General features: G+C 50.0%; 10 protein-coding genes across 10 annotated transcripts; 1 reads left to right on the forward strand and 9 right to left on the reverse strand.

Annotated features, from left to right (window-relative positions):
* Nucleotides 1-47: 47 nt before the first annotated feature.
* On the reverse strand, nucleotides 48-1,868 carry M436DRAFT_68231 (glucose oxidase; the record flags this gene model as incomplete). Its single annotated transcript, XM_013567084.1, has 1 exon — nucleotides 48-1,868. The coding sequence occupies one exon, from the start codon at nucleotides 1,866-1,868 to the stop codon at nucleotides 48-50; it is 1,821 nt and encodes a 606-aa protein (XP_013422538.1).
* Nucleotides 1,869-2,683: 815 nt separating this feature from the next.
* M436DRAFT_76992 (uncharacterized protein) lies at nucleotides 2,684-6,245 on the reverse strand (the record flags this gene model as incomplete). Its single annotated transcript, XM_013567107.1, has 7 exons — nucleotides 2,684-2,719; nucleotides 2,775-3,522; nucleotides 3,577-3,700; nucleotides 3,751-4,159; nucleotides 4,213-4,608; nucleotides 4,663-5,913; nucleotides 5,967-6,245. 7 exons carry the CDS (start codon nucleotides 6,243-6,245, stop codon nucleotides 2,684-2,686), a joined length of 3,243 nt encoding a protein of 1,080 aa, XP_013422561.1.
* Nucleotides 6,246-6,785: 540 nt separating this feature from the next.
* M436DRAFT_86493 (uncharacterized protein) lies at nucleotides 6,786-7,106 on the reverse strand (the record flags this gene model as incomplete). The annotated part of the gene is made up of 1 exon (XM_013567108.1): nucleotides 6,786-7,106. The coding sequence occupies one exon, from the start codon at nucleotides 7,104-7,106 to the stop codon at nucleotides 6,786-6,788; it is 321 nt and encodes a 106-aa protein (XP_013422562.1).
* Nucleotides 7,107-8,010: 904 nt separating this feature from the next.
* On the reverse strand, nucleotides 8,011-8,317 carry M436DRAFT_76993 (uncharacterized protein; the record flags this gene model as incomplete). The annotated part of the gene is made up of 2 exons (XM_013567109.1): nucleotides 8,011-8,187; nucleotides 8,246-8,317. The coding sequence occupies 2 exons, from the start codon at nucleotides 8,315-8,317 to the stop codon at nucleotides 8,011-8,013; spliced, it is 249 nt and encodes an 82-aa protein (XP_013422563.1).
* Nucleotides 8,318-10,369: 2,052 nt separating this feature from the next.
* Nucleotides 10,370-10,969, reverse strand: M436DRAFT_86495 (uncharacterized protein; the record flags this gene model as incomplete). The annotated part of the gene is made up of 1 exon (XM_013567110.1): nucleotides 10,370-10,969. The coding sequence occupies one exon, from the start codon at nucleotides 10,967-10,969 to the stop codon at nucleotides 10,370-10,372; it is 600 nt and encodes a 199-aa protein (XP_013422564.1).
* A 645-nt stretch (nucleotides 10,970-11,614) lies between these two features.
* Nucleotides 11,615-12,130, forward strand: M436DRAFT_58610 (uncharacterized protein; the record flags this gene model as incomplete). Its single annotated transcript, XM_013567062.1, has 1 exon — nucleotides 11,615-12,130. The coding sequence occupies one exon, from the start codon at nucleotides 11,615-11,617 to the stop codon at nucleotides 12,128-12,130; it is 516 nt and encodes a 171-aa protein (XP_013422516.1).
* A 530-nt stretch (nucleotides 12,131-12,660) lies between these two features.
* On the reverse strand, nucleotides 12,661-13,269 carry M436DRAFT_68236 (uncharacterized protein; the record flags this gene model as incomplete). Its single annotated transcript, XM_013567085.1, has 2 exons — nucleotides 12,661-13,149; nucleotides 13,180-13,269. The coding sequence occupies 2 exons, from the start codon at nucleotides 13,267-13,269 to the stop codon at nucleotides 12,661-12,663; spliced, it is 579 nt and encodes a 192-aa protein (XP_013422539.1).
* A 923-nt stretch (nucleotides 13,270-14,192) lies between these two features.
* Nucleotides 14,193-15,068, reverse strand: M436DRAFT_58621 (uncharacterized protein; the record flags this gene model as incomplete). The annotated part of the gene is made up of 1 exon (XM_013567064.1): nucleotides 14,193-15,068. The coding sequence occupies one exon, from the start codon at nucleotides 15,066-15,068 to the stop codon at nucleotides 14,193-14,195; it is 876 nt and encodes a 291-aa protein (XP_013422518.1).
* Nucleotides 15,069-19,815: 4,747 nt separating this feature from the next.
* M436DRAFT_58681 (putative ferulic acid Esterase/Feruloyl esterase) lies at nucleotides 19,816-21,602 on the reverse strand (the record flags this gene model as incomplete). The annotated part of the gene is made up of 4 exons (XM_013567068.1): nucleotides 19,816-20,116; nucleotides 20,185-21,146; nucleotides 21,203-21,251; nucleotides 21,310-21,602. The coding sequence occupies 4 exons, from the start codon at nucleotides 21,600-21,602 to the stop codon at nucleotides 19,816-19,818; spliced, it is 1,605 nt and encodes a 534-aa protein (XP_013422522.1).
* Nucleotides 21,603-22,088: 486 nt separating this feature from the next.
* Nucleotides 22,089-22,797, reverse strand: M436DRAFT_58643 (PLP-dependent transferase; the record flags this gene model as incomplete). Its single annotated transcript, XM_013567065.1, has 2 exons — nucleotides 22,089-22,259; nucleotides 22,318-22,797. Coding segments are annotated over 2 exons (651 nt in total), but the record flags the coding sequence as incomplete, so codon positions are not given.
* Nucleotides 22,798-25,765: the final 2,968 nt, after the last annotated feature.

The following is a 25,765-nucleotide window of genomic DNA, read 5'->3' on the forward strand; positions in this document are numbered from 1 at the left end:
CTGTTTTACTCTGTGTTTCGTCTGTCATGTTCGTATCATGAAACTCATCAAATCTGATCCTCCCTGATCATCACAGCAGCCTTCTCCGCAATCCCATAAAGACTGGAGCTCAAATGCGCGCTCAATTGCACGGGCAAAACACTCGCATCCACAACCCTCACGTTGCTCAATCCGTATACCTTCAACTTGTTATCCACCACGCCTCCAAACTCTTCTTTCATCATACTCAATGTAGCGATAGGGTGCCACACCGACGTGAACGTATCCTTGACGAACGTCTCCCAAGCTTCGTAAGTGACGGGTAGGGTAGCGGGAAGGATGTTTTTGTCGACCATTTCTGCAAGAGGAGAGGTCGAGTAAACTTGAGCTGCTTGCTGAGTTGCCAATGTTTGCAGTTGCAAGTCAAGAGGATGACCAAAGTACGAGGGCTCGATTTCGGGTAGATCGAACGAGTTGTTGCTGGTGATGTGGATGGTGCCGCGGGCGAGAACAATCAAATTCCAGAGATCGGCACCCACGGTCGCGGGAGCAGAGTCTGTTGCTGCAGCGAGTGTGAAGAAGATTTCTGCGGCTGCTTCGCTTTGGTCGAACAGGTTTGCGACTTGGAGTCTGAGGATTTCATGCGTGGCTGTGGCGTTGGCGACAAGACCTTGAGCTTCGAGATCGGCGGCATACGAGGCCAGGTTGGCAAGAGTCTCTTTGTGAACAGCTGATGACTTGTTTCCGAGAAGTTGGTGTACATTGGGAAAAGCGATTGCCGAAGGTGGGCCTGACCCCTCGAAGTCGTCCGACTTTGGAGTATAGATGATGGTGTTCTTGGTCTGTTCTTGCAGGTTCTTGCCTACGCCCATGAGAGCTTTCCGAACAGGTACACCGGCTTTATCCAAGATGGCAGGATCTCCTACCCCGGAGAGCTCGAGTAGTTGGGGGCTTTGCATGGAGCCGGCGGCAAGCAGGACCTCACGAGTTGCTTTCGCAAACAGTCTCTCACTGTGGCGATCAGCTTGGTAGTAAACACCATCCGCGGTCAATATGCGGTCAGACTCTAAACTAGTGCAATTGTTCCTCCATCGAATTTCCACAGCGCGGTGCCCAGTCAGAATGACGAGGTTGCCGCGTTTCTCCGGCTCGCCAAGAATGTATGCGGTGTATGGCGAAGACCTGTTCTGACTCTCGCCAGGCTGAACCATGTTGGGAATGGTTGTGGCGCCATTGACTTTACCAGACGCAGCGTCGCTGACATGCTCAAGACCCCAGACTTGCTGAGAAGCATTGAGAGCTGGTTGTTGAATGCTGCCAAACATGCCCTGAGCGAAGGAAACTTGAACAGGGCCACTGAAGCCGTGCTTGTGACCGTCGTAATCAGCTCCTTTTGACTTCAACTCGTTCGAGGGAGCGTAGAAGTGTTCGGCACCGAGCATGTACTGATTCAGACCGTCCCACCCCCAGGACTCGTCGCCAGTGAGCAGAGGCAGAAGATCATACTGAGTTCTGGGTCCCTTGGTCCAACTTGCTCCGCTGATGCTGCCGGAGCCACCGAGGGTCTTGCCGGCAGCCATAGGAAGTTTGGTGCCGTTCCTCCACGGGATGGGTGTCGAGGTCATGTTGTAGTCGAGGTCTGACTCGAATGCTTGTCCGTAGGTGCGGACATCAGATACTCGAGGGTCGTTGTGATTGTCCTGTCCATCCTCAATGACAAGGACTCTGATGGTTGGATTCTCTGAGAGGCGGCTGGCAACGGTTAGACCAGTAAGACCGCCTCCTACGACAACGTAGTCGAAGGAGTTGTTGGCAGACATGTTAGATGCCCTCGCTGGTGTTGCAAGAGCGAGGGGGATGGCAGCGCATGCCCACAAAAGAGACAACATGGTGACGACGGGTGACGACGGGTGACAATGAATTGCTACATCCTGAGGTAGACCTACCTTTTATACATGCGCAGCTTAGTCTGTATTCTGAGATCATCAAAAGTGCTTTTGGCCGCGCGACGTGATGATGCCGGTTTGGACATTGCGACAATCAGCAGTCCTTTGTCTCAACAATTGAGGCCAAGAGGTCAAGAAAGTTGAACCGCTGTGTGCAAGGTGTCGCAAGGTGTACATAGTTCGTGCCAAGGACACGTTGAACATGCGTGGCCGTGGAGTTGACCGCAAGCGGCTGGAGCAAGCCGGAACGAGATGTCGCAAAGCATACATGATAGACCAGTCTAGAGAAGGGCCTATTCTAGGACGACGCGGATAGGTAGAGTGTTGAACACTGCCAGCATTGGCGAAGCTTAAGCGTGTTTCTTCGGCTGCCAAGTCGGTCTTGATAGTGATAGGCACCAATTGCGCATCGTTTTACCGATAACACTGCCCATGTGTATTATAGAGCCCTAGGACAAGAGGAGTCGTTGATGCAAGACCGCTCGACCATGTCAGAATGTTGAGGTGATGATGTCGTCGCAGAAGATGCAAGTCGTTGTCAACAGCGGAAGAGGTGGAAAGAAGCAAATACGGCCTTGGCAATTACAACGTCATACCTCCCTCACCTCTTCTCCCACCATAAACTTGACCTGGAGACTGAACAAGGCGACAGTCGACTGTACAGCCAGAATCATGTTTGAGAACCGATGTCTACAACAACCCAATATGGATGACCAATGGCATTGGACGATGTTCGACTATCTGAACTTACGACAGGTCTAGAACCCAAACATATCTTTGCCTTCCTCGTATCCCTGGCAGATGTCAGTAAAGAAATTCCTTTACACCAAGGGAGCAAAGCGAACTTACCCAATCACGCAACACAGGCATAGCAGCCTTCTGAATCATAGCCGGAGGACCACACAAAAAGACAACATTCTTCTTGCTACTCTCCTTCTCCGGCGCATAACTATACTTCTTGATCTTGTCTTCATCAACATGCCCCTTTTCACCCTTCCAATCATCTGACGGGTGGCTCAGGATATGCTGAATTTCGAAGCTATCCTTGTGCTCCTTGGCGAATTTGTCCAGATCTTCACGAAGTAAGATAGACGATTCATCTTTGTTAGCATCCACAACCTTGATTTTTGTCGTGTCGCTGTCGGTAGCCATGATTCTAGCGATGAGTTGATATCCAGGCGTGATTCCCGAGCCGCCGAGGATGAGAGTGATGTTGTCGAATTGCTCTTCCTCATCGAAAATCTCGAATTTGCCGTTACCGAGATACTTGATGTCGCCAGTGGGACCGCGGATCTCGACTTCCTCGCCTTCTTTCATGCAGTCGAGGATGTTGCTTAGGGCGCCGCCGGGCTGCTGATCCGTAGGGAAGTAGGTCTTGACAACGAGGTCAAAGGTGCCGTCTTCAGTGTCTGCTCCGATGATGGGAGAGGTCGGCGTGTAGGAGCGAACAAGCATCTTATCGGCCATGTGAAAGCCGATTTGGAGATGTTGGCAGGTGCCGAGGCCGAGTTTCTTGGTCCTGTCGCCTAAACTGAAGGTATATTGGCGGGTGTCGTTGGAAATGTTCTTCTTCTTGAGAAGGGTCACAGGGTACCATCTGATCCGATGTTAGTCATTAAACAAACTCCTTTGAAGCCGTTGGCGGACTCACTGCTGCATGGAAAGTACGACATCAGTGTTTCTGCTCGAAGCTTCAGCTTTTGCTTTGGCGGCTGCTTCGGCTTCTTTCTTCATATGTGCCTTTGCCTTGTCCGTGACGGTTCCAAGGATACATTCTGCAGGACAAATTAGCAAGTCAAACATGCAGAATGCTGGAAACGCTTACCAGAAAGCTTCTTGTAAGCATAGCCATCGTGGATGGACTCAAAACTTTCCGAAGTCTCTTGAGTCAACTTGCCAGCATGGTTCAGAATAGTCGCTTTACCGCCGGGATGCCAGTCAAGCACCGAAGTCGCATCGTAGACGTTGCCATCAACCACAATCCAGCAGTCGTCTTCTTTATCGTGCTTCTCAATCTCTTCTCTGGTAAATTGCTTCTGGGGTGTGCTTCCACTTTGCTTTGCGCTGGCGATCTTTTCGTCCGCGCTTGGCTCTACCCAGCCACCAGTGCCGGTTCCTGGTTCGACGGGGTGGCGGAAGAGAACTTCCATGGCGCCGTCTTTGCCTTCGGTAATCTCGGGCTTGACCTTGTACCAGCCGTTGTTCATCATGCCCATGACGTTCCATGAACCAACCTGCGGCTCAAGGTTAGTATCAGCCGTATCACGTGAAGCGAGCTTATACACACCTCTGGCTGGGTATTCTTGAAGACGTTGAAGCAACGCACAATTATGCTCGGAGCACGAAGCAAGTGACCCAATTCAATGTCGATGTACCAATGGATCCAGGTCCAGTACTTGTGGCCATGTCTTACTGGAGCTTCGGGGAACTGTCTGATGCAGTACAGCCAAGTTGCACCATCGTCGAGACTGACCTCGACTCGCTGTACCTCATGACCACCTCCGTCGTAGGCGTATCCGGCAATACGGTAAGTGTGGCCCTTTTTGACGTCTGATAGCTCGATGCGTTCACCATGACCTGGCTTGGCGATGACTGAATTCAGGTTCTGCTCGTTACATGCCGTGTCTGGGTGACGGAAGAGGGTCTCGGCAAATTCTCCGTCTTTTTCGGTCACAAAAGCTGGCTGTAAATGTGTTAGCAAAAGGTTACATGACTTGTGAGGTCTCACAGAGCATACTAGTACTCGATTGTCCCAGATATGGTAATGACTATCGTTTTCTTTCTCGCTAATCCAGATCTTGCTCAGCCATTTCACTTGCCTACCACCAACATATCCGGGAATGATGACTCGTAGAGGATAACCATGATCAGGAGGTAGCTTGACATCGTTCATCTCGTAGGCCAACAGCACGTCGTTGACAGGATCCATGGCATATTCATACGGGATGCAAGTCTCGTAGGTGCCCTCAGAAGGCTCGTCAGATCCGGCGAAATTTACCCATCTCCTGGTACCAGAATTCTTGGTAGGGTAGTCAATGCCCGCTGCTTTCAGGACATCAGACAAGAGGGCGCCTTTCCAGAACGCGTTACTGATGGCTCCAGCGCCCCAGTTGAAGCCTTTTGATCGCTTGATCATGTTGAGTTCCTTGCGTCTGTTTCCATCACACGCGAGTGCGACTGCAATGTTGACGCTATCGAACTTGTTGACAAGATCGTCCATAGTGAACTTGTATTTACCGTTTTCGATATCCAGCTTGTGTGTCTCCCAGAGTAGATGAGGAACGGGTCCGTGGTTTCTCACGTAATGGAGGCGGTTTGGAGTGATTAGACCTGTCTCGTACAGATCTGATAGCGGATACTCGGCATTGAGAGGGTGCTTGCCTGTAAGACGAATCATGTTGGGATCTCTTGGGATCCAGTTGTCTGGACTTGCACGGTCGGCATCGTCGATAACATCGGACGGCTTGAGATGTGCCCAGGCAGACTTCATCTTGCCATCGCTTTGCTTTATGCTCTCAACGATCTTCTTCTCCTCTTGTAGACTTCTTAGCAGAGCAATCTCCTGAACGCTGTACTTTTCTCGGAGCCTTTCGTATTCAGACTTGGGTTTGGAATCTTTGTCGTCCGAGTCTGCTTGTTCAGTCTTCTGAGAGTCCTTTCGAGAGTCTTTCTCGTCGTTCTTGCTGCCTTCTTGCTTGTCATCTTTTTGGTCGCTCGGCTTGGAATCATCTTGACCGCCACTTGAAGCATAAGCATCGTTGTGTCTTCGACGGTTGAGGTTGCCGTCCTTCCACTCATGCTCTTGTTGTTGCTTCTCCTGCTCTTTCTTCTCTTTCTTCTCTTTCTCTTCTTTCTCGGCCTCTTCTTTCTGCTTTTGTCGTTTCAAGTTCGCGGGCCATGGTTGTTGATTCTTGATGAAGTCTTCGGATTCGTTGAGTCTGTAACGCCAGCCATTGGGATGCGCTTGCGGTTCCTCGAGGTAGTAGTCCTGTCTTGCGTTAGTGTTGATTGGACAGATCTTTTTGCGAAGAGCATGCATGCTTCTTGTTTCTCCTTGGCTTCGCGGAAGTTGATTAATTTGTGCTCGCTCATTTCCTTCTGCAGCTCATTGGACTCTTCTTCGGCCTCTTTGAGGAAGGACTCCTGGCTGTCTTCGCTGTCAGAATCATCACCGCCATGTACGAGTCCAGGAATACGATCGTGTCGGTTGCGATAGCCAATGTGATGCTTGGCAGAGCTCCAGTCAGGTTCATTCTCAATCTCTTCTTTGGAAGAGCCAGGATGGCTTCGAACATAGGTACGGTACGGTATGGGAGGCATTTCGGAAATTGGGGCAGCAAGGACACAAAACAAGAAGACGGAAAGCTGGGGCTATATAATGCTTTTGTACACCGGGTTGGATTTGTCATGACGGGAATCAGCAACATTCGCACGAACTGAGAAATAGCTATGATCGAGCTCTTCCACCTGTTCTGGGAGAGCCGCGGAGGAAGCGGGGTGAAGCTGACGTCAAAAGCGTCAAATATGGAATTCGACGGTTGAAACTTGGAGATTGACTTCCTGGTGTAAGCAATCTTGGCATGAGCTCCGAACCTTCTTCATTGGTCCTTGAAGAGCATCTCCGGAACGAAGAGTGACACACCGATCCTGTGAATCTCGAAAGTAGAGTGACTAGGAACAGTTCGCAAAGTCGAGGGTCATTGGTCGACAATCGCATTCTGGATCATAGTCCACATCGAAGACCTGGCCAGGTGAACTGTAGCAACGAGCTACAAAATCATTGCGCTCTGCTATGCCAAGTCAGCACCTGCGTCCCAGAGATCGTGCTTGAGTGCCATACTCAACCCATCCTGAAGCTGTTCAGAGCTCGCGTTCAGATGCGCGTGACTCCTTGCACGATTGCTTGGTCTTATAAGCAAGAGTGGGTCCGCAGTACTCGTTCAACTTGACCTTGCCTTCAGGACCATACAGCAAGTAACCTCTCCATGCACCACGACTCCATTCGCCGTCATGATCGACAGGCATACATGTGCTATCTGGCAGATAGTCCAGATCCAGCTTTTTGAAAGAGTGTTCAATCGATGCTCGAATAGCTTCATTCCAGTCGCTTTTCACGCAAGACTGACCAGTGGCAGGGTGAGCATAGTAGCGGTATGCGATGCCTTCGGAGGCTCCAGACATTTGTGCACAGGAAGGTTCTTCTGTGGACCACCATGAGGCCGTCGCTGTCGTAGCAAGTAGACAAGTCCATATGACCAACGATTTCATGTTGATGCGGTCGGGGCTCGAATCTCTGGAATTGCGATGGGGTTGTGTGAGAAGAAAAAGATGAACAGAGAGAGGCATCCATTCGGTCACACGCCATCCTGCCAAGCGAAGGATTCAGATGTGGGTATGCAATGTCACTATTTGATCGTTTCCGAGAGTGATGGGCATTTTCAAAGTGTTTACGGTCGGTCATAATTCGGGAACAATAGGGCAGAGATGCCTTGAACGCCTCGGCGGGTTAGAAGAAGCTGTCTCCTGATGGCTGCTCATATTATCGTTCCTGAGTCTGATGATAGCCAGATTCAAATGATGCTACTCCGTAGACGACAATCCTGCCTGCTGACAGTAGCAATGGTCGTGTCGTTGTTGCGGTGAGAGGACTGGAACGAACTGTGGGCCGAGGGTTCTCTTCAACGCCAAGGCGGAAACTTGACCGGACAGCGCATCCGATAATTATCGAAAGATTATGTCTGATTGACACGACCATGATGTTCATGTCGTGTAGTCCCTACGACTGTTCGTGTCCAATACTTGCCATCTTTTTCTGGTTTTGTGACTTGCGCTTGACTCAGATCGGCGCGGAGCCGCAACGAGGCTCATGTTGAGTTCAACGCGACGGAGCGATCTCAATTCCAATTTGGATCGACCTGGACAACACAACTGCGCTCACAAGTCTGTCATTATAAATTTGCGTTTGAGAAGTGTTGATTATTCATTCATTATATCTGATCGCAATGGCTCTTGCCATGCTATGTGTTCATAACGCATTTCCTTGAGCTCGAGCTCATCTCAGGTATCATGGTCGTCAAACAAAGATTTACTTTGTGGGGTGGATCTTCTCGGGAAGAATCTCCTCGAGCTTCTTAGGAGCGGCCTCCTGGATGGCCTGGGGGACCTTGGAGGGGCCGGTGGCGTGGCTGACCTTGCCGGTCTGGTGGTTTGAGCCCGTGTCGTGGACAGAGTCGGGGAGCTCGTGCTCAAGCTTGGCGGGAGCCTGAGATGGAATGTCAGCACATGATGCTAGAGTAGAGAAGATGAGAGAGAGGACGTACCTTCTCCTGGATCTTGCCGGGGACCTGAGAGTCGGTGGCGTGGGAAACACCTTGGCCGCGTTCGTTCTGCATGTTGATGGATGTGGCGGGATGGTGTTGGTAGATTGAGTAGAAGATGTGAAGATTCTTGAGTTGATGGAAGAAGAAGATTGTGTTTAGCTGATCTCGCGGCTGTATTATAGCTGTTGGAGCTCTCAAAGGATGGAGCTTGGACGGGCGGGGCGCAGCAGTCAGACCTCCAAGGTGATGACGTTTGGCGGGGTAATAACAAAGGGTCCTAACCTGGAATCCGACATGGACGTGTCATACTTCAGCGTCTGACGCTGGTGCACTTTCAACATGACGATGCTGTTACGGACGCGGCATGATCTATCCACCGAGTTCTATCATATTATCTGCCGAGATGGCCTTGGTTACCCATGACAGGCGGGCTCAGCCTTATCGGAAACTGGTTGGAGCACGTCACCATCTCGATATCGTAGACTGCCTGTCAGCAAAGTCAGGAGGCAAACCACGCAGAGGGATACGCCTCCCTCTTCTCGAACACGTTTCCGTGCAAATCAACCGATGCACTGCACACACGTGAATGTCAGCCTGCGCGCCGAGACGGCTTTGACTGACATCAAGCTGGTCATGTCCCATGCTATGGTTCATGCTATGGTGACGCATTGCGGCCGCGAAGCACACATCGTTGATGTCTTCAACGCCTTGGGCTTCCGTATCTGTCACTACAACAGTCGTGACTGAGTCGCGACGACTTGGGAACCAAATCGCTTGAAGAATGACTCCAGGAAACTCTTCATCAAGAACCTTCTTTTGAGAAAGTTCTTTGTTCCCTGCTGCACCTATCACACCCAGTCGTGACAGCATTTACACATCCATGCGGAGCGCACAGTAACAAGTCAATCGACCAGGTTACTACTGCTCAAGAGGTCGATCGCTATGTCGCAGGCACGACTGGGCGTCATTGTGATGCTTCACTCAGCTATGGCATCGGAATTTTATAGAAGCCCATCTGCTTGCGCATCACCACGCTCACACCACGCTCAGCAGACGTGAGGGACAGCTTAATCATTCAGACGGCCAACAGTCTATACTTATTACTTCGAACTTGCTGCGATCGTAGCGTCACTAATCGTCTCGAATGTGTTCGCACCCAATTGCGAATTCAGCACGTTGTAGAAGGGGGAAATTTATCTTTCCCGTCGCACTATCTATCAATTCGAACCCAGCCGCAGCTGATACCCTTTTTCTTCCGCTCCCGGCATCCTTCTAGAACGTGTCGATGGAAAGCCACGAGTTGGCACCTTCAAGCTGATGTTTCAGTCGGCTCAGCTTTCCCCCCAGACTAGCTTGAACTTTAACAGAATGCCCTACCGGTATGGCCGTCAAGCCTGGAGAGGAACATGGGCCTTCCATGCGCAGGTCAGCTCGAAGCTCGAGCGGCTCAAACATGCAGATGAGGATGTACCAGACTTATAAAAGTAGGTGCGCGACTTGACAAAGTAGAAGTCAATGAACAAGAAGATCAGCTAATGACTTGAATGTACAAAGTTCTTGGTCGGGTTCCTGCATCCTGTACCCGAACGTACCTTGTTCCTGACGATCCTGGAAGCAAGACGGTGGAACAAGTTGTGCTTACCCAGATACGTACATCACTAAGCATCAGGGTGTTTACCGCTGGGAATGTTCGACCACGCCCAAATCAATCGATGACTAGTCGCGAACAGTGAGAAGCTCTTGACACCACATTCGGAGGTGCCGACCTGAGAGCTGAGATGTCGGGGACTTGGGAAGAATTTTTGGTTCAGAATGCGCCCGGAAGTTCAGCTCCATTCCGCAGACCTTCTCCATCTCGGCCATCCCCTATCTTTTTCCAAGCCACACTGCACTATGTTCACCACGTCTTCACTTTAGCCTGTGCGTAGTCGTCCACGTGGCTGAGAAATACGCTGCTTCCAGCAGTCGGTCAGTTGCCCGCGGCACAAGCTATGAAAGTCAACATGTGATTCCAGAAGAAGGTCTCGTATCGGAAAAGGTTGATCGCAACAAGCGCTCGACTTTTTTATCTGGCAGACAAATTGGCAGCCATCCCGTCCGCTCTGGTGTCTCTTCAGCTGATGCTCAAGCTTGACTTGCAGCCAGCTGAGAATCATGATGCATGTCTGCTGAAGACTTCAAGGTGTCTGTGCCATCGGCCAGGTGGTATGTGTACCCACAACGTCCCAGCGAGTTTGAATCAGACATCTTCTCTTCTTCTGTCAACGTGACAAGACGGACGTTATTTGCAGATGCAAGGTCCTGGAAACATCTCAGTTCTGTAATGTTGAGACCGGCGGGCTTCTCTTTCAGGACGTGGATCTGATGACATAATAGCGGTGGTAAGATGCTGCGGTATTCCGAGTGTGGTACTGCCACATAAGCGTATTCCACGCGTGGTGGACCCGCTCGACTGTTTTGGTTCTCTAGCATTGTGTTAACATCTTGGAAGCATGGCACATCTGGGTTCAGATCTTTGAATGGCGTGATTGCTGCTTGATTTGGATCACAAGCAGCGACGAGTTGGAAAGAAGTCTCTGCTTCCAGATACTGAAGGGCTTTGCCCAATCCTCGATTGCCGAGGCCGATCAAGGCTAATCCCTTTGGTGCTTCGGAAGTGATCGTGTTACAGATGTATGGAATCAAGATAGCGGCGTTGAAGAGGTAGGCGAGATTCAAGACCATAAATATTCGAGCTAGAATGTGAGATGGTATGAATCACACCTCGATACGCGCCGACCTACAGGGTGTTTGCACAGCCGAAGGTTATCGTAAGGCTTACAGACTGCTTATTTCGAGCTTGGTAACACCATTCATTCGCTGCAATCATTGAATATGCAGACGCACTGATGTGCGCACTATCCATCGGCCCAAGAATACCCTGTATATTCGCCAAAAACCATGCAATTCTTGAACACGCGGGCGCAGAGCTCAATCCACCTGCCCTGCAGATACCCCGAAATGCGAGTAATATGTAAAGCCTACCAGCCCATCTTCACACTGACGTGCCGTGAAGATTTGCCTTATGGTGTGATCAAATGTAGCCTGCTTGCATATGCATTTCTGATGGATCAATTGAGAATGTGACACAAGACCGCAGAAGCATAGCAGTGCATGATGAGTAAGCCAGAAACCCGTTCGGTAGTGTCCTGTGCTACTATTGGTCCAAAAACTTCGGAATTGCTCTCACCGCTAGTTGTGAAGACTGAAGTCGGCTGAATTCCTTCTTCAATTGCTCAAACCCGCATTCACTTCCTCAATTCCCCGTCCACCTCGTCGAACCCGCATCCACTTCGTCAAACCTGCATTCATCCAATCAATTGGACCACAATGTCTGCTCAACCATCTGCCGACGTCGAAAAGCTACTCAGCTCCACGGCCAAAGATCTTGCTGGTGATTACGTCTATGTGGTCGGGATCGCCGTTCTTCGCCGCACAACCGACGCCAATTCTACATGGCAACTATTAGTTGTGAGACGCGTGGAGACAGAGACCTCTTTTCCCAACATGTGGGAGCTGCCCGGCGGTCATGTTGAACAAGGCGAGACGATTTCTGAAGCCATTCAGCGCGAGACAATGGAGGAAACTGGGTTAGTCGTCCAAGACGTTATCGGAAAGTTCGAAGAACTTCGCTGGACATCCAAACAAGGGGGGATGGAGAGCGTGCAATTCAACTTCGTCGCCACCATTCAACAGCCCGCCGAAGTTACCCTTAACCCCGAAGAACATTCTGAGTGGAAATGGATCCGTGAGAATGAGATAACCTCTTTACCAACATCTCCGGCCATGAATCAAGTGCTTAAAGACGCATTCGAGTTCTCGAAGAGCCATATGAAAGCGCTGTGAGCGGTTGACCCAGGATCTCTCGAGCATCAGACACTGAAACCCTGAGCAGGGATGTCGGTCGGGTGGCTGATGTTAAGCTTTGAGGGTCCGTTGTCAAATAACCAGATTGCTGAGCACGGAGCAATTATCGTGACGGGAGCGTCGAGAATTGACAAGGCAGTCTTGTCCGTCTCAAATTCGAGAGCAGTAGGAATGATCTTGCTTCAAGTTACGAAGCTGAGTGTCAGGACTTTGTTATTGACGACCATCAGAAGCGTCACTGGGGCCCACGAGGCAAGTCGGCTGCGATAAATAGGAACGTAAACACTCCGTATCACCTTGTCGTCTTGGTGCAGGTCACAAAATTCACCATACATGTCGTACCTCAGACTGTCCATTTACCATCTCTTGACATGGAGTCGTAGGTGCTCGTTGCACGTACAAGCGGCACAAAAGAGGTCAGGAATAAGGATGCAGTGATCTTGTTACCGCAACTCTCGGAACGGACAACATCGAAACATGCGCCCTTTAGGCGGGCAGATGAGGATACCTCAAGCATTCCACATCTTGAGCTTGTCTTTCAGTGGGACAATAACCTGATCTACCACTGTCTGTCTGAACAATTTATCCTGCAGATCAACATGTGTGCTTGCAAAACAGCCGATACAAAAAGATACTGCTTTGTCGAAGCATATTGGCATTTCTTCCTTGTCTTGCTGCACCCAGCGTCGGACTGTCCGAAGATCCGAAAAGCTCTGACTTGGTCCCGAGTCTGCTTGCAAGCGTCGTGAGTCGATGGGCTCTCGAAAAAAGATCTCGAGTAACATGGTGCCAAAATTTAGGAATGAGCAGTTGTCATCTGCGTCGTCGTCCAGTGTCAATACTTGAGAAGCGAGTTGTTGCTGAGGACGACTTGGGTAGGTCTGTCGGATGTATGGTTTGTCAAAGTCGATAGCATTGGCAGCGGTCTCGTTGATGAAGAGCACATTTTTTGCACGCCATGATCCGTATAGCCATGGAGTGGCTCGCAATTGGAGGAACTGTCAGACCCAAAAGATAGGCTTGTTTACTGCTGAATGGTCTGGCGCGCTTCGAAGCAGAAGAGCCTGATAGGATGTCCTCAAGGCTGGTCGAAGAGCCGTTTCGCTCTTGCTGGCCATGTCTGATAGGGTGGATTCTCGAAGGCTGAGGGATTCAGCAACCCGTCCATAGTAGATTTCACGATTTTGTTGTAGAAGGACTTTTCCACGCAATCAAGAAGAAACGGTGTACGTGATCCATCTGTCTAATCAACTTTCACGCTACGGACAGGAAAACGGCCGCCTTCTCTGTAGTGTCAACCGCAAAAACGAGCCACAGTTCAGAGCTGATGTCGCACAGGTCATTCTGGGGGTCTCAGAATCTGACATGAGTGCCGTCGATGTGCAAGGTAGGGGATATACTTAGCAAGTTCTTGACAGGCCTGAATCTCACGAAATCCTGCTTCTGATTCTACTGGAGCATGGAATCCATCTTGGACATGAAGATCACGAGGGGAAGACTGTAACATGCTACGCCAAAACCCGACAAACAAACACAAGAGCACCTCAATTGCTACTCGGTCATGGAGCGAAGCCTGAAGACGGGATCTGGATCCCGGGCGGTGCTGACGATCAAGATCCACTGCGTCAAACGAGCTAAACGGTCGTAAAATGAGTACCCGCAACTTGGACCGATATGGTATCGATGCTTATCGGAACAGCTACCAACCTCAGCTCGCATGAAAGTCTCGAGAGGTGTCCTATGGAATTTGCGGAGGAGCTGGAACAAGACGATGTTGTGGCTGCCATATAAGAAGCCCCCAGGAAAGACGCCGGTGAAGAGCATCAAGAAGCGTCTGAGAACAGCACTCCAGAGGCACAGCGCACCCGTTGATTCGGTTCATGAATCTGCTTGAAGGATGAAAAGGCACGGTTTGCTTGTGTGCAGCCTCCATGACAGAAGAGCTACAATCTTGGTGGACAGACACCTAAAATGTTGTATACACATTTCTCTAGCCCCAGCATCTATGGACTCCTTCCTCTATCGCCAGACGAACAGCCTGTCAATCCATGGCATCCAAAGCCTCTGTTACGACTTCCCGAGTTCCTTCGTCTAGATCTGCATCACCCTGAAGCACCTGCAAGCGCTGCTTCCAAAAGTTCCACCGTTCAAGGCTTGAGCCACCAGAGCCTTGCCAAAGGTCGCGTTTGTCCTTGATATCGACATGCATCTCGTTCTTTGCGATCTTGTCTCTAATGTCATCATTGGAACATAAGAGATAATGCTCGTGTGGGATTCTCGACATGTCGTAAAGTAGATCGCGCGCATTCACCAGCCATTCCCTAATGGCGAAGATCTCGATTTCGATGACAGCGTTACTATCTTCAAGGGTATCGCAGAAGAGAGAGAGGCCTTCGTACTTGACTCTTTCTCCCAAGATATCAGTTTGTGCGAATAGCGCTTCCGCACGAGCCAGGTTGGAGATTTGAGCGGTGTTGTTGTGCGGAGAGTAAAGCTCTGGCTTCCCGCGCCACTCGTGCTGATAGTACCACCAATTACCATCGTACCAACTGTTGGCGAACGAAGGAAGATTATACCAGAGAGAGCTCGAGGGACCTCGGAGCGGGCCACTTCGCTTTTTGCCATGTGAGTCAAGATCGAACATCGGTAGATCTCTGATATTAGAGATCAGATGAACGAGTTTTTGTTGAGAGTTGGGCAGCTCAATCAATGCGTCCTGTAAGAGAGCCCACAAGTCCGGGAGGTCAGCGCCTGGATCTTCTGAAGACTCGGTGGGCTTGGTGATGAGGCGCGCGGCTTTCGTTACCTCTATCTCGTCATCAAGATAGAGCTTCAGAGCTCGAGCTTCTGCTGGGCGGCATTCATCTTCTGGGTTGTGGTCCGGTGCGATTGCTTTGTCGTACCAAGCCTGAGACATTGCTCCCTGCCTGCAAAAGATCAGGACTTTTGTAGCTTTGAAACAGCGAATAGATGATCGAGGGATGTAGTCTTGAGTGTCGTGTGAAGGGGGGAAGAAGCATTGGAGTTGACTAAGTCACTCAGATCAGTGCAAGAGGGAGGGCAGGCTTGTGATGACACAGAAAGCTGAACAAGATCCTAATGACGTCAGAAGGATTCAGTCTGGCCTGATGGCGTGCAAGGTGGATACCAAGAGACGGGCCTGCGATGGTAAGTCAGTGTGCCGCCTCGGTCTCACAGAGGATGAAGATACACGGCTTGCACGCAGGAAAGAGACGTATGTGAGTGCTCTAGGATCACTAACCTCATGAGCAGCACGATCATGACCGACACGAGATCTCGTTTCATTCTTTCATCAGTATGCCTAGGCGTTTAACCTGCATCGTCAAGCCATCCATCCTCCATCGATGTTGAGTGTATGTGTTGGTAATTGGCGTGGCCACTAGTTCGGAAAATCACCACAGGATGAGTTGTAAATCGTAGGTAAATCACAGACGCCAAATAGATGAGTCTTGACGAGCAGATGTGTTTCTCTTGTACGGCATGCTCTAGGCACCGAATATTCTCAGCTCCATTATTAGGTACGTTTTTTTGTGGTGTGGCTCTGAGAATATTCGTATCTGGTACAACGATATGTCGTTGAGCTCCCACCCGGCAGACCCAGAGCTTGATACCTTCCGACAAACGACTGGAGCAAGAAGACCGTCCACTCCCGAGCAGTATTATCTGAAGTCGACCGGGATACATCCACAGAAGTTCAGCAAGACTATATGTATCGATTTCCTCCTCTGCATTGTTCTTTCTCCGTTGGTGGAGAAATCTTCCAGAGTGGAGCTTTGAACCTCATCTGATTGTGTTATGCTAGAAATGATCTCCACCCCCAGAGTATCTGCGACTTCTCCTCGTCGCTCAACTGGGCATGCTGGAAAGCTCCTTGGGCTTTCCGAGCAGATCTCACATCTTCTAGCGCATCGTGGATAACTGCTCGCTGGATCTGTTTTTCGACCCCCTGAAGAGGATAGCCGGCGATACCACTCATACCTTGCAAGGGATGTTAGTTACATATCAAGGTGAAACAGAGTCTACAGCTTGCTTACCAGCCCAGAACTTGACAGGCATGCCGACGATGCCTTTGGCAATACCGAAAGCAAATCCAACGACACCGTTGTCGATAGCACCTTGCACGGGCTGCACCACCAAGCCTGTGATACCATCGTAGGTGCCATAGAGAAGTTCCTAGCAGGATTTGTCAGACATCTGATGTACGTTGAATGCACTAGACTTACCTGACAGCCTGCTGATATGCCAGAAGCTATACTGGAGACCTTCACAGATGGTCGAACATTCCTGTCACCCTAGAGCTTTGGAGTGTTATGCGCTCCTTGTGCCATGGCAACGGTGAACTTCATGGGCGCTCGCGTTGCGGCTTTGACGATCCTGGCGACACCTTTGCCAGCCTGGGCACCAAGGACTTTCCGTTGGCGCCTCGACCCTGCAAAAGCCGTTGAATCAAGCACTTGTACCGCGACTTTCTGTTTCAGAGAGCGTTTTTCCACGAAAGGGTCGGTGGCCAGCCTAGGTGCAAGTTCCGATCCATTTTGAGCGATGCCTCTGAAAGTGTTGTAAAACAAATTGTAGATCTCGGAAGAACCACCAGAAATCGAGTCCCAAAGTCCATAGTTGGCTTCATACTCACACGGTTTTGACCTATAGTCCGGTCAGTGTTTCAAAGGGATGCAAAGTCAATGACAGACACTCACAGCTTTACATCAGTATATTGTAGAATACCTGCCACGAACAGAGTCTCCATGACGACAGCACTGAGTCGGATACTCGTTTCTCTGACCTTCCAGGCTGCAGTGTGGTCTTCCAGGATCGAACAGCGCATCTTTTCTACCGGCAGCGTAGCTTCGATGTTTCGAAGAGCGTTTTGCGTCCCATTCTCAGCCTTCAATTGAAGACTCTCAGTGTAAGCCCTAGCACACACTTGAGAATTCATAGCGGCCTCGATGGCTTGTGCAAGACCTTGAGATGTCAAAGATATCCAGGGTATTGGTTCTGGCCCAGCTCCAGCACGATAGACAGCATCTCCCCAGAACAGCTGGTCACCGAAGAAAGGAATGATCACTGATGGCTTTCCTGCAACAAGGCCTGCAAAGGTTGTTCCAGCGCCGCCGTGATGCACCACGCAACTTACCTGCGGGAAAATCCAATCATGAGGACAATCCCCGAGCTCATAGATGTGCGCCAATGCATCTTCAACAGTGTGGCCAAGATTAGCCCATCCTGTAGATATGAGAGCACGAACTTTGGTGATCTGCAAGGCTTCGATGATTATGTCAGTCAGCCTATGAGGATCGTCAACCACGATGGAGCCAAAGCCGATATAGATCGGGGGCGGTCCACTCTCCAGGAATTCAGCCAGCGAGGGCGGCGGCTGATAAGTGTGGCTTCTAGGTGTACGCATCAACCCTGCTACCGAGATGTTTGCGTCCCAATCGGCTGGCTTGTTGATCAGAGTCTCTGACCTACAACGTTTCATCAGTGTGCTGTGACTCAATGGTAAGAGGGAAACCAGAACCAACCAGCAATATTTATGAGGTATCTTCAAGCGCTAGAGAGCGCCTACAGCAGAACTCTGACCAAGCCGGTCCAATGCCAAAACCTTGGATCTGAACTTGTTGAATACGGACCCCAACCCTTGCCATGTGATTGATTCGAACAAGGAGTAAGACAGATAGTTGATCAGACCTGGATCGATCTTGGAGCCTCTGACGTTGACCAGTGGATGAGGGAAGGCCCGGGTCGGTCACCACGGCATGCTTACAACGTTATTGTCAGTTCTAAGCCTTTCAGTCCATGACTTGATTCACGTAAACATGATATGAAGTGGTACCCCGAGACTTTCCGCACAATGAACATGAGCGAATGATGGTGGATTGGCGATGATGAGATCCACCACGAATGGAGTACCACTCAAAGCAGGCCATGTATTATGTGTTCCATACTTCTCGGATTCACCTTCGTCGCAGTTCTTGAACGTCGCGATACCCTGGTACGTGTTCAGCAAGGCCCCTCGAAGATCTCACGAGCAAGAGCTCGGGCTAACGTTGTGGTTCTAGGGGATTGATGCCCATCTTCTTCCCATCAACACCAAGCAAGTATTTCGAAAGGAGACTCTACGCTAGCTACCGAGCTCAAACGACCAAGGAAGATCTGTGGGCAAGCCAGTAACACTTCTTCAAAACCATGGCGAAGCAACCCATCAACGAATATTTGATGAACACGACTGCGCCCGCCCAGGTCGGAGTCCATTCACTCATGACATACAACTCCGGACAAGACGATGCAAGCAATACTTTTTACCGGCTGATAAAGATGAAGATGGTGAATCACATTGCTGGAAAGAACGTTACAGATAAGGTGGTATAGTGTGATGATATAAACTGCTCTTTGAACTTTCCGGTGGATATGGCCGAGTGGACGGCAGATGCTTTGATAGGCTTGGGAGTTTAGCGAGGCGTCGTTTTTACTGGTAACTGCTCCTAGACTGCCATCCCCGGGTACGTGCCTGATAAGCAGATCATATGTAACTACAGTAGAAGAGATCATGCCGTCAAGGTCTTTAGTCCGTTAGTGACTTCTATGTTGACTGTGCGTCGATTGTAAAGTGCGTGAATCATTGACCATTTATAACCTTCACCAGGCTAGTCTTTCTATGCTTAATCATATAATGGCCTACATGAATGTAGCTACAAACAATAGCATATTTCCAGCAATTTCGGAGCTAAGATAGCCATCATTATACGAGATGGACAGGGCAGTGACACCCTTCAAACTGTCCATACGGATAAGTCTAGTCGAAAGTCAGTGAGTGATGCGTTCCGTATCAATCACAAGGTCGTACGAGAAACAACTGGCATATCAGATCCATATGTGTCAAGTAGGAAGATACACTCATCAACTGAGAATAATTTCTCACCGTCAGGTGTCTTGACTGACGATGGAACATAGTGATCAACTATACCATCACTGACGAAGGCTTGGAGACATATCCGCTCAGAGGTCCTATCTCTAGTGGTCGAAGATATGCAAATCGAAGGATGAACTCATGTTGCGGCCGGACGAGTAAGCCAAGACGCGTCGTGCGATACTGTGATTCTTTGGTGCGGCCCCCCATGTGACGGTGTTGCGGTCTCCGCGGGAAGCCGAAGGATCATCGCGTGCTGTCGGCCAAACTCTTTACAGTCATCAATTCGAACCGACAATCTGGACTGAGCATGAAACTTGCCGAATCCGTCAGCTCAGGATTGAGTAGACTAAACACAACCCATGATAATCGAAGCTGAACCAATCATTCATCGAGTGCTTGGGTGCATCTCGGCCGATATGTCCGCTTCTCGGAGAACGATGTCGCCGATCGCAAGCTGATAAGATGGCCTTGGACGCATGGTTCCTCGACTGCCCTCGCTCCGTCGATTTGGTATAGTCTGCAGTACTAAATTGGTCGTCATTGCAAGATTCTTCTTCACGACCTCTTATCTTGTAGAAGTATGGTGCCAAGCTTAGAGCCATGGGCAAACCCCAGTGGTAGATCTGGCCCACTACAATGGAATGACCACAATGCGGATCTGGCATCTCCTGGCTGCTTCATCCGCAACTCAAGATCCTATAGCTAGTCCATGGACTAGACATCCTTGTATCGATCAAGCACATGTCCAGCTCTCTGCTTTGTCCACATTCCCACCAAGGTATTTCTGCTTCCTGGGATACATGCAAAGTGGTCTTTGTCTCAAGACTGCGTCTTGCGTAGTATCGTTATCCCAAGTGGTGGCAATGATCTGATCAGGGGCAACACCTTGCTCGACCCATCGCATCATGGCGAGAAGAACATCGTGTTCAACGTCTCTGAACCCAGGAACGCCATAGACTCCTGAGTTCAAGACTTGACCGCCACCAGCGAAATACCATGGCGCGAGACCTGGAGCAAAGTTGCCGCTACAGTGACTGTTCGATAATGAGTTAGCTATGTCGGTAGAGGGTTTGTCGACAGGGAAAGACGAAAGGCTACTCACCCCATGCCAGGGACCAAGAAGAAGCGGAAAAAGTCATCAATCTCGATTCCTCTGGGTGCAAGCTCGCGCAGAATCTGAGAGTACAAATACAAGCTACTGCCAGTTGGAATCAACTGGTCAGCCATGCCATGGTAGATTAGCAATTTGCCGCCATTTCTCTTGAAAGGCTCGAGATTGAAGTCATCAGCTGTTGCGTTACCAGGACGAATTCGTTCTGCGTTCTGAACGACACTGTAGTCGTAGTCTTGCCACTTCCAGTTGGGACCGTATTGCATGAAGGAGGTCACATAATCAACGCCTAAGCCTCCTGGTGCAGGGGCACCGAAGACCAGAGGCCATCCAAGCTCACTGCCCATCCAGTAGTGGGGGAAAATCCAGGTGTCGTTGGTCTCAACGTAGTCGCGGTAGATCTTGGACAGAGTGGTGAGCTGAGGTGCCGTCAAGCACGCAGACTGATTGGCTTTTGGGGTGCAAAGAAGAGCGTCCATTTCGAAGTTGCAAGCTTGAGGATCGGAAACAATATTATCTTTGACGCCATCGGCTGCATCGCATTGTCGAAGAATCTCGGCGTTGATGACAGGGAACAGGTTGCTGGGAATGTGGGTAGATCCGTTGACCGGAAGATTGTAGGTGCCGGCCTTGAGGGTGAACGGCGACATGTGGGTCAGATACCACGCTGGTGCTCCAGCAACGACACCATCAAAGTCTTCAGGATAAAGCTGAATATCTCGAAGACCTTGGCGTCCACCTGTCGAGCAGCCTTTGTAGTAATTGTACTTTGGCTCGTAGCCATAATAGCCTCGAGTCAACTGCTTGCCCACGACGGTGGAACCGTGCATAGCACGGTAACCCCAATCTTTCAGCTTGTCCTGTTGTCCGTAGGCCCATGTGCCGTCGAAGGATGTGCTATTGTGTCCAGTATCGGTAGACATGACTGCAAAACCATATCCTAGACCACCGCCCTGACATATGATTAGCAAGATACCCATAGATTGAGATACCGAATGCCTATGCCCACCATATCTTTCCAATTAATGCCGCCAGCATAGCCACCATTTCCTACCGCTCTCATATTCCTCGTCAGCTGGATCACATCACAATTCGAAGACCCAAAAGTGTACATACAAGAACCTTCCATTCCAGTCGTCAGGCAAGAACATGCCAAAGCCATAATCGGAAGTGCCATTCTTGACTCGAATTTGGACAGCGCAGTGAGCCATCAGGTTTGTGGGCGAAGATGGGTACGCGATATCTCCAGCAGGGACCGAAAAAGTCGATCCTCCGGCTTGCCATAATACAAAATCGACACTGGCGAAAGAGGGAAGCAATGCTTGGATACTGGAAGTTGAACAATCGGCGGCTGCTCTGCTTGCCACCGCCGTCAACAGAGCTGTTCTGATTGTTGTTGAACCTTTCATCGTGCGATTATCTAGGGAAAGAACGAAATGGCTATGAGATTTTGGAGGGCATTCCCATAACTTATACGTTGGTATCTTCTGACTTCAGAGACGCGATATCTCCAATGCTAACACTCTGCCGATGTCAATTGCCGTCTTGCTCATTACAAGTTCTCGTACGAGAAGCAGGGAATAACTTGCGTCCGCCGGCCAAGAATAACAAAAAGGCTTCACGAATTGCGGGGCTCCACATTTAAGTGTGCGTCAGAAGGAGGGGTTAATGATTTAGGGCAAAGCAATTCGGTGCGACAACGAAGTCTGTGGCGCACGTATGACCTATCATCGCGTTTTTGACTGCAGATAGATCTCTAAAGCGGCGGGAATTAGCTTTTCCTATACGAATCAAGTCAAGCCACCCGGCTATTGCAAAATCTAACCAAGGTTATCGGTTATCACGATAGCTGGAGTAAATGCTTAGCAGAGAATTTGATCCCAGATAGTACTTAATCAGCCCACGGCCATGATGTCTCGTCGACCACCAAAGGCTTCGAACGCCAGCGAGCCATCACGATAGTTTCTCAGGGTAGTCAGATCTGGTCTGGGACCCACCACTTCCTGCAACCCGCCTGCGACCAAGCGGGACGTCAAAATTTCGTCGAAGATGAACACTGCACCAACCTAAGTATTTTAGGTCAGTAGTGTTCGAGTTATGGAGATATCTTGGATTGGACGATACCTTGCAAGAGGATACCTGAACAGCGAAGAGGAATTCGTTCGTCCCAACAATATTACCAGAGGCACCTTGCATACCCTCGACCAAAACAGCGCCGACATCTGGCGTCCGCTCGATTGCAGTTTGTGTAGCAGGAATGTTGTTATACTCGACTACAACGAAATTCTGCTGATCAATCGTATTGGCAATCGGCTTGGTGGAGAATCCCAGTACACTACCATGGTAGCCACCAGTAAAGACAACCACTTTGTTTCTGCCTGTAAAGTGCCGTGCCGCCATCAAAACCTGGAGATTTGCTTCCGTGCCTAAATTCGTGAAGCGCAAAGTATCGAGAGAAAATCGCTCGCAGATCAGTGAGGCATATTTGATCTCGTGCTTGGTATTCGCACCCGGGTTCGAGTCGTTCTCTTGCAAGGTCGCTTTGATAGCCTCGACGAGGATAGGCTCAGAATGACCATAAAGTCCAGCAGAGTATTCACTAAGAAAAATCAGTCGTGCGGAAGAGCGATATCTGCTTTAGCAACCTTTATCTTTCCACAGAAATGCTGGGCAACTGACGGTTCGACGACCGAGACACTTGTTGTCTTCTTTCAATTTTCTGCCGGTGCAGCCGTGGATCATTTTCCTTACGCAGAGCTTCGGCTACCTCACAGCTGACATGGGTAACGTTGAATTGACTTGATGCGTATTGCGGTCTATGTATGTCACAATGGCAAAAACCTATCGTCCAAGCCGTACTGTCGCTGTTGTGTATACCAGTCTCGATTGCATCGCTCAAGCTTTCGCAAGATCAAAAAGCCAAGAAACACAAGAGAGGCTCTGGGTACCTATTGTACTTATCTCTACTAGCCAATGACCCTCACCAATACTGCCTCACTAGATGCAAGCAGGGACGGCAACCAGATTCACGACGGTACACTGGAACCCAGCAGTCGACTGAGCCAGTCTCGAGTTGTCATACCCGCACGTTTGCAACATCGTGTCGTATCCATCGATCGTACACGCAACCCCGCGCGTCGATCCTCCAACCAAGTGACAGATGACAGGATACCTGTCATCGTTCAGGGGTGAAGAAGAATTGACTTGATAGATGAGACTCGAGTTTGTCGAGGGGTGTTCAGAAACCCAGGTTCCGGTTCCTTCGACGCCTTGGAACTGTCCATTGGGCAGGAGATTGAAGAGGAATCTCGAATCGTGTGTATTGCTGGAGGTGAAGTCGAGCGTGTGAGAAAAATGGTCATCCTGAGAGAGTTCTAGGAATTGATCCTTGAAGTTGCTGTACTGGAAGGTGGCTTTCAGCTCGTAAGTGTTACAGTTGGGTGTAGGGGTTGAAGTCGAAGATGAAGATGACTGTATAGAGGAAGAGACCGAGGAAGCCGAACCAGACGACGAGGATGTAGGAGAGTGGCTGTGGCTCGAGCTAGTATCGTAGCTGTAGGTCGAACTCGAGCTGAGCTTAGTGGAGCTTGTGTCGTACTGATAGCTGGAGCTGGCAGATTGTGCGACAGTCAATGTAGTGGTCGGAGTATAGTAAATGGTGTCCGTATAGGTGGTCTCAACGGCTGACACGGGTAGAGTGGTAGTGCCTGCCGTGACGCCAGCACAAGAGCAAGCAGAGACATAGCGGACGGAACCCGAGCACGCCGACGCGTACGAGGGCACAAGCACGGGGGTAGAGGCGCTAACATAGACAGTGATGTATTCAGTGGGCAGCGTGACGATAGTGGTCTCGGAGACAATCTTGGTTCTGTAGGTTGCTCAGGTTAACAATTTGTTCAGAAGAAAACACAGCACGGAGCGATGAACGCACGTGGGGCTGGGAGTGACTGTGGTTCGCAAAAACGCAGAGCACTGTTCGGTGGCAGCAGCAGCGAACGAGGTCCCTCTCCTGGTTCCATCGATGGCACGAAGGCAGTTGTCCGCGTTACATTTTGCTCTCGCGAAGATGTGTTTGGGGTCTCCTTCAGGAGCAGCAAGCACAGAGCCAGCCAGGAACGAGATTGTAAAAGCTAGAAAACCGTACATTGTAAGCTATGTGCGGGGATGATGATTGTGGGAGAATATGTGACATGGTCAGCTGCTCTTATATGTTTAAAACTACAGGACCAACGGTTATCTCTCAGCTCCATGTGGAAGCGAACTCTTCACACCAACTGTATGACGGCTCTATCAGCCAGCCCTTTTCTGTGTTATACTGCAGCCGCCCACTATTCAGCAAGGAGGTTTGACACCACGCCAACTCGTGTCGAAGCTTCGGACCTGCATGAGCTGAAAACTTTGGGGCTTGAATCACCGGGACAGCTCAAGCCCGCACAAGCCAAGCTGAGATGGCATTCTCAGTGCGGCCTGATCTTGTTGTCCGCCATGGTATAGTGCGCCTCAGGCGCATGGTATGGTACTACCGGCGTTACATGCAGCCATGCTGGAATCTGCAAGTAGAGTTTGGTGACCCGCACAATTTGAAGTGGGCGGAAAATTCGTCGTCCTACGATGTGGTGGTACGACGAATCACACAAGAGAGCATAGGATGTGCGAGAAAATAACAAGTCTTGGTGCGATAGTTAGCAGAACAATGGCTGTAGCATCACCAGGGTCTAGTTTTCAGACTCAGTCGGGTGAATTCAATGATTATGGTCACACTTGACGGGATCCGCGTCTGCTATGAAGAGTTGTAGACCGTTTCCTGATCGACCAAGTCTTGTTTCTTTGGGGGCTCCAGATGCTTTTTTCAAATTGTGGCGCACGCCTCGTCGAATTCATCGCGTAGAATGACAGTTTCCGTACGAGGCGCCGATGCCACATCCCGAGAATATACTAGGGCGCAGTCGCTTGCTTTCTGGGTTCCTCAGCTGATGCGATTTGCTATCAGCTTGATGCTTGCGGAATGTGGTATGAACAATGAAGTTTGACGAGCAAAATTGACGCTTTGTGAATTGCGAGGGGAGCGTGGAAGCATAGACTCTTCGAGTGGAATTAAGTTTGTATATGAACGAGAATAGCAGTAAGAGGCAAGTAGCAGGAGACATGCAGTTAGTACGCAAAGCACCGTATTGCAGTTGACATCGGCTGAACCGGCTGCACATCGCACAAGCAACGAGAACATGGCGTAGGAGAATATGATGTCGCTAACCATCAATCGTTCAACAAAAGGGGCTCAGCTCGCTTCCCCAGCTATACACATCGTCGACTCAATGTTCTTGCGCCAAGGTCTTTAACCGCAGGTCAACGGGGTTCAAAACTGACTGCCAATTCCCAGGCGTATAGAGACATCCAGGATCGTCGAGAAATCTCGTCGCCCATAATGCATCGCCGTAGATTGAGTTTCGAGTATCAATCGAGAAAACCCGAGGCCTTGGAGCTAATAACTAATCCGGTGGTTGATTATAAGGATCTTGGGCCTAGCCAGGTCATTGTGTTCGAGAATCTTTTTAACGGTCTTTACAGCAGAGTC

This window comes from Aureobasidium namibiae, assembly GCF_000721765.1.
Source record: "Aureobasidium namibiae CBS 147.97 unplaced genomic scaffold scaffold_30, whole genome shotgun sequence".
Taxonomy (NCBI): Eukaryota; Fungi; Ascomycota; class Dothideomycetes; order Dothideales; family Saccotheciaceae; genus Aureobasidium; species Aureobasidium namibiae.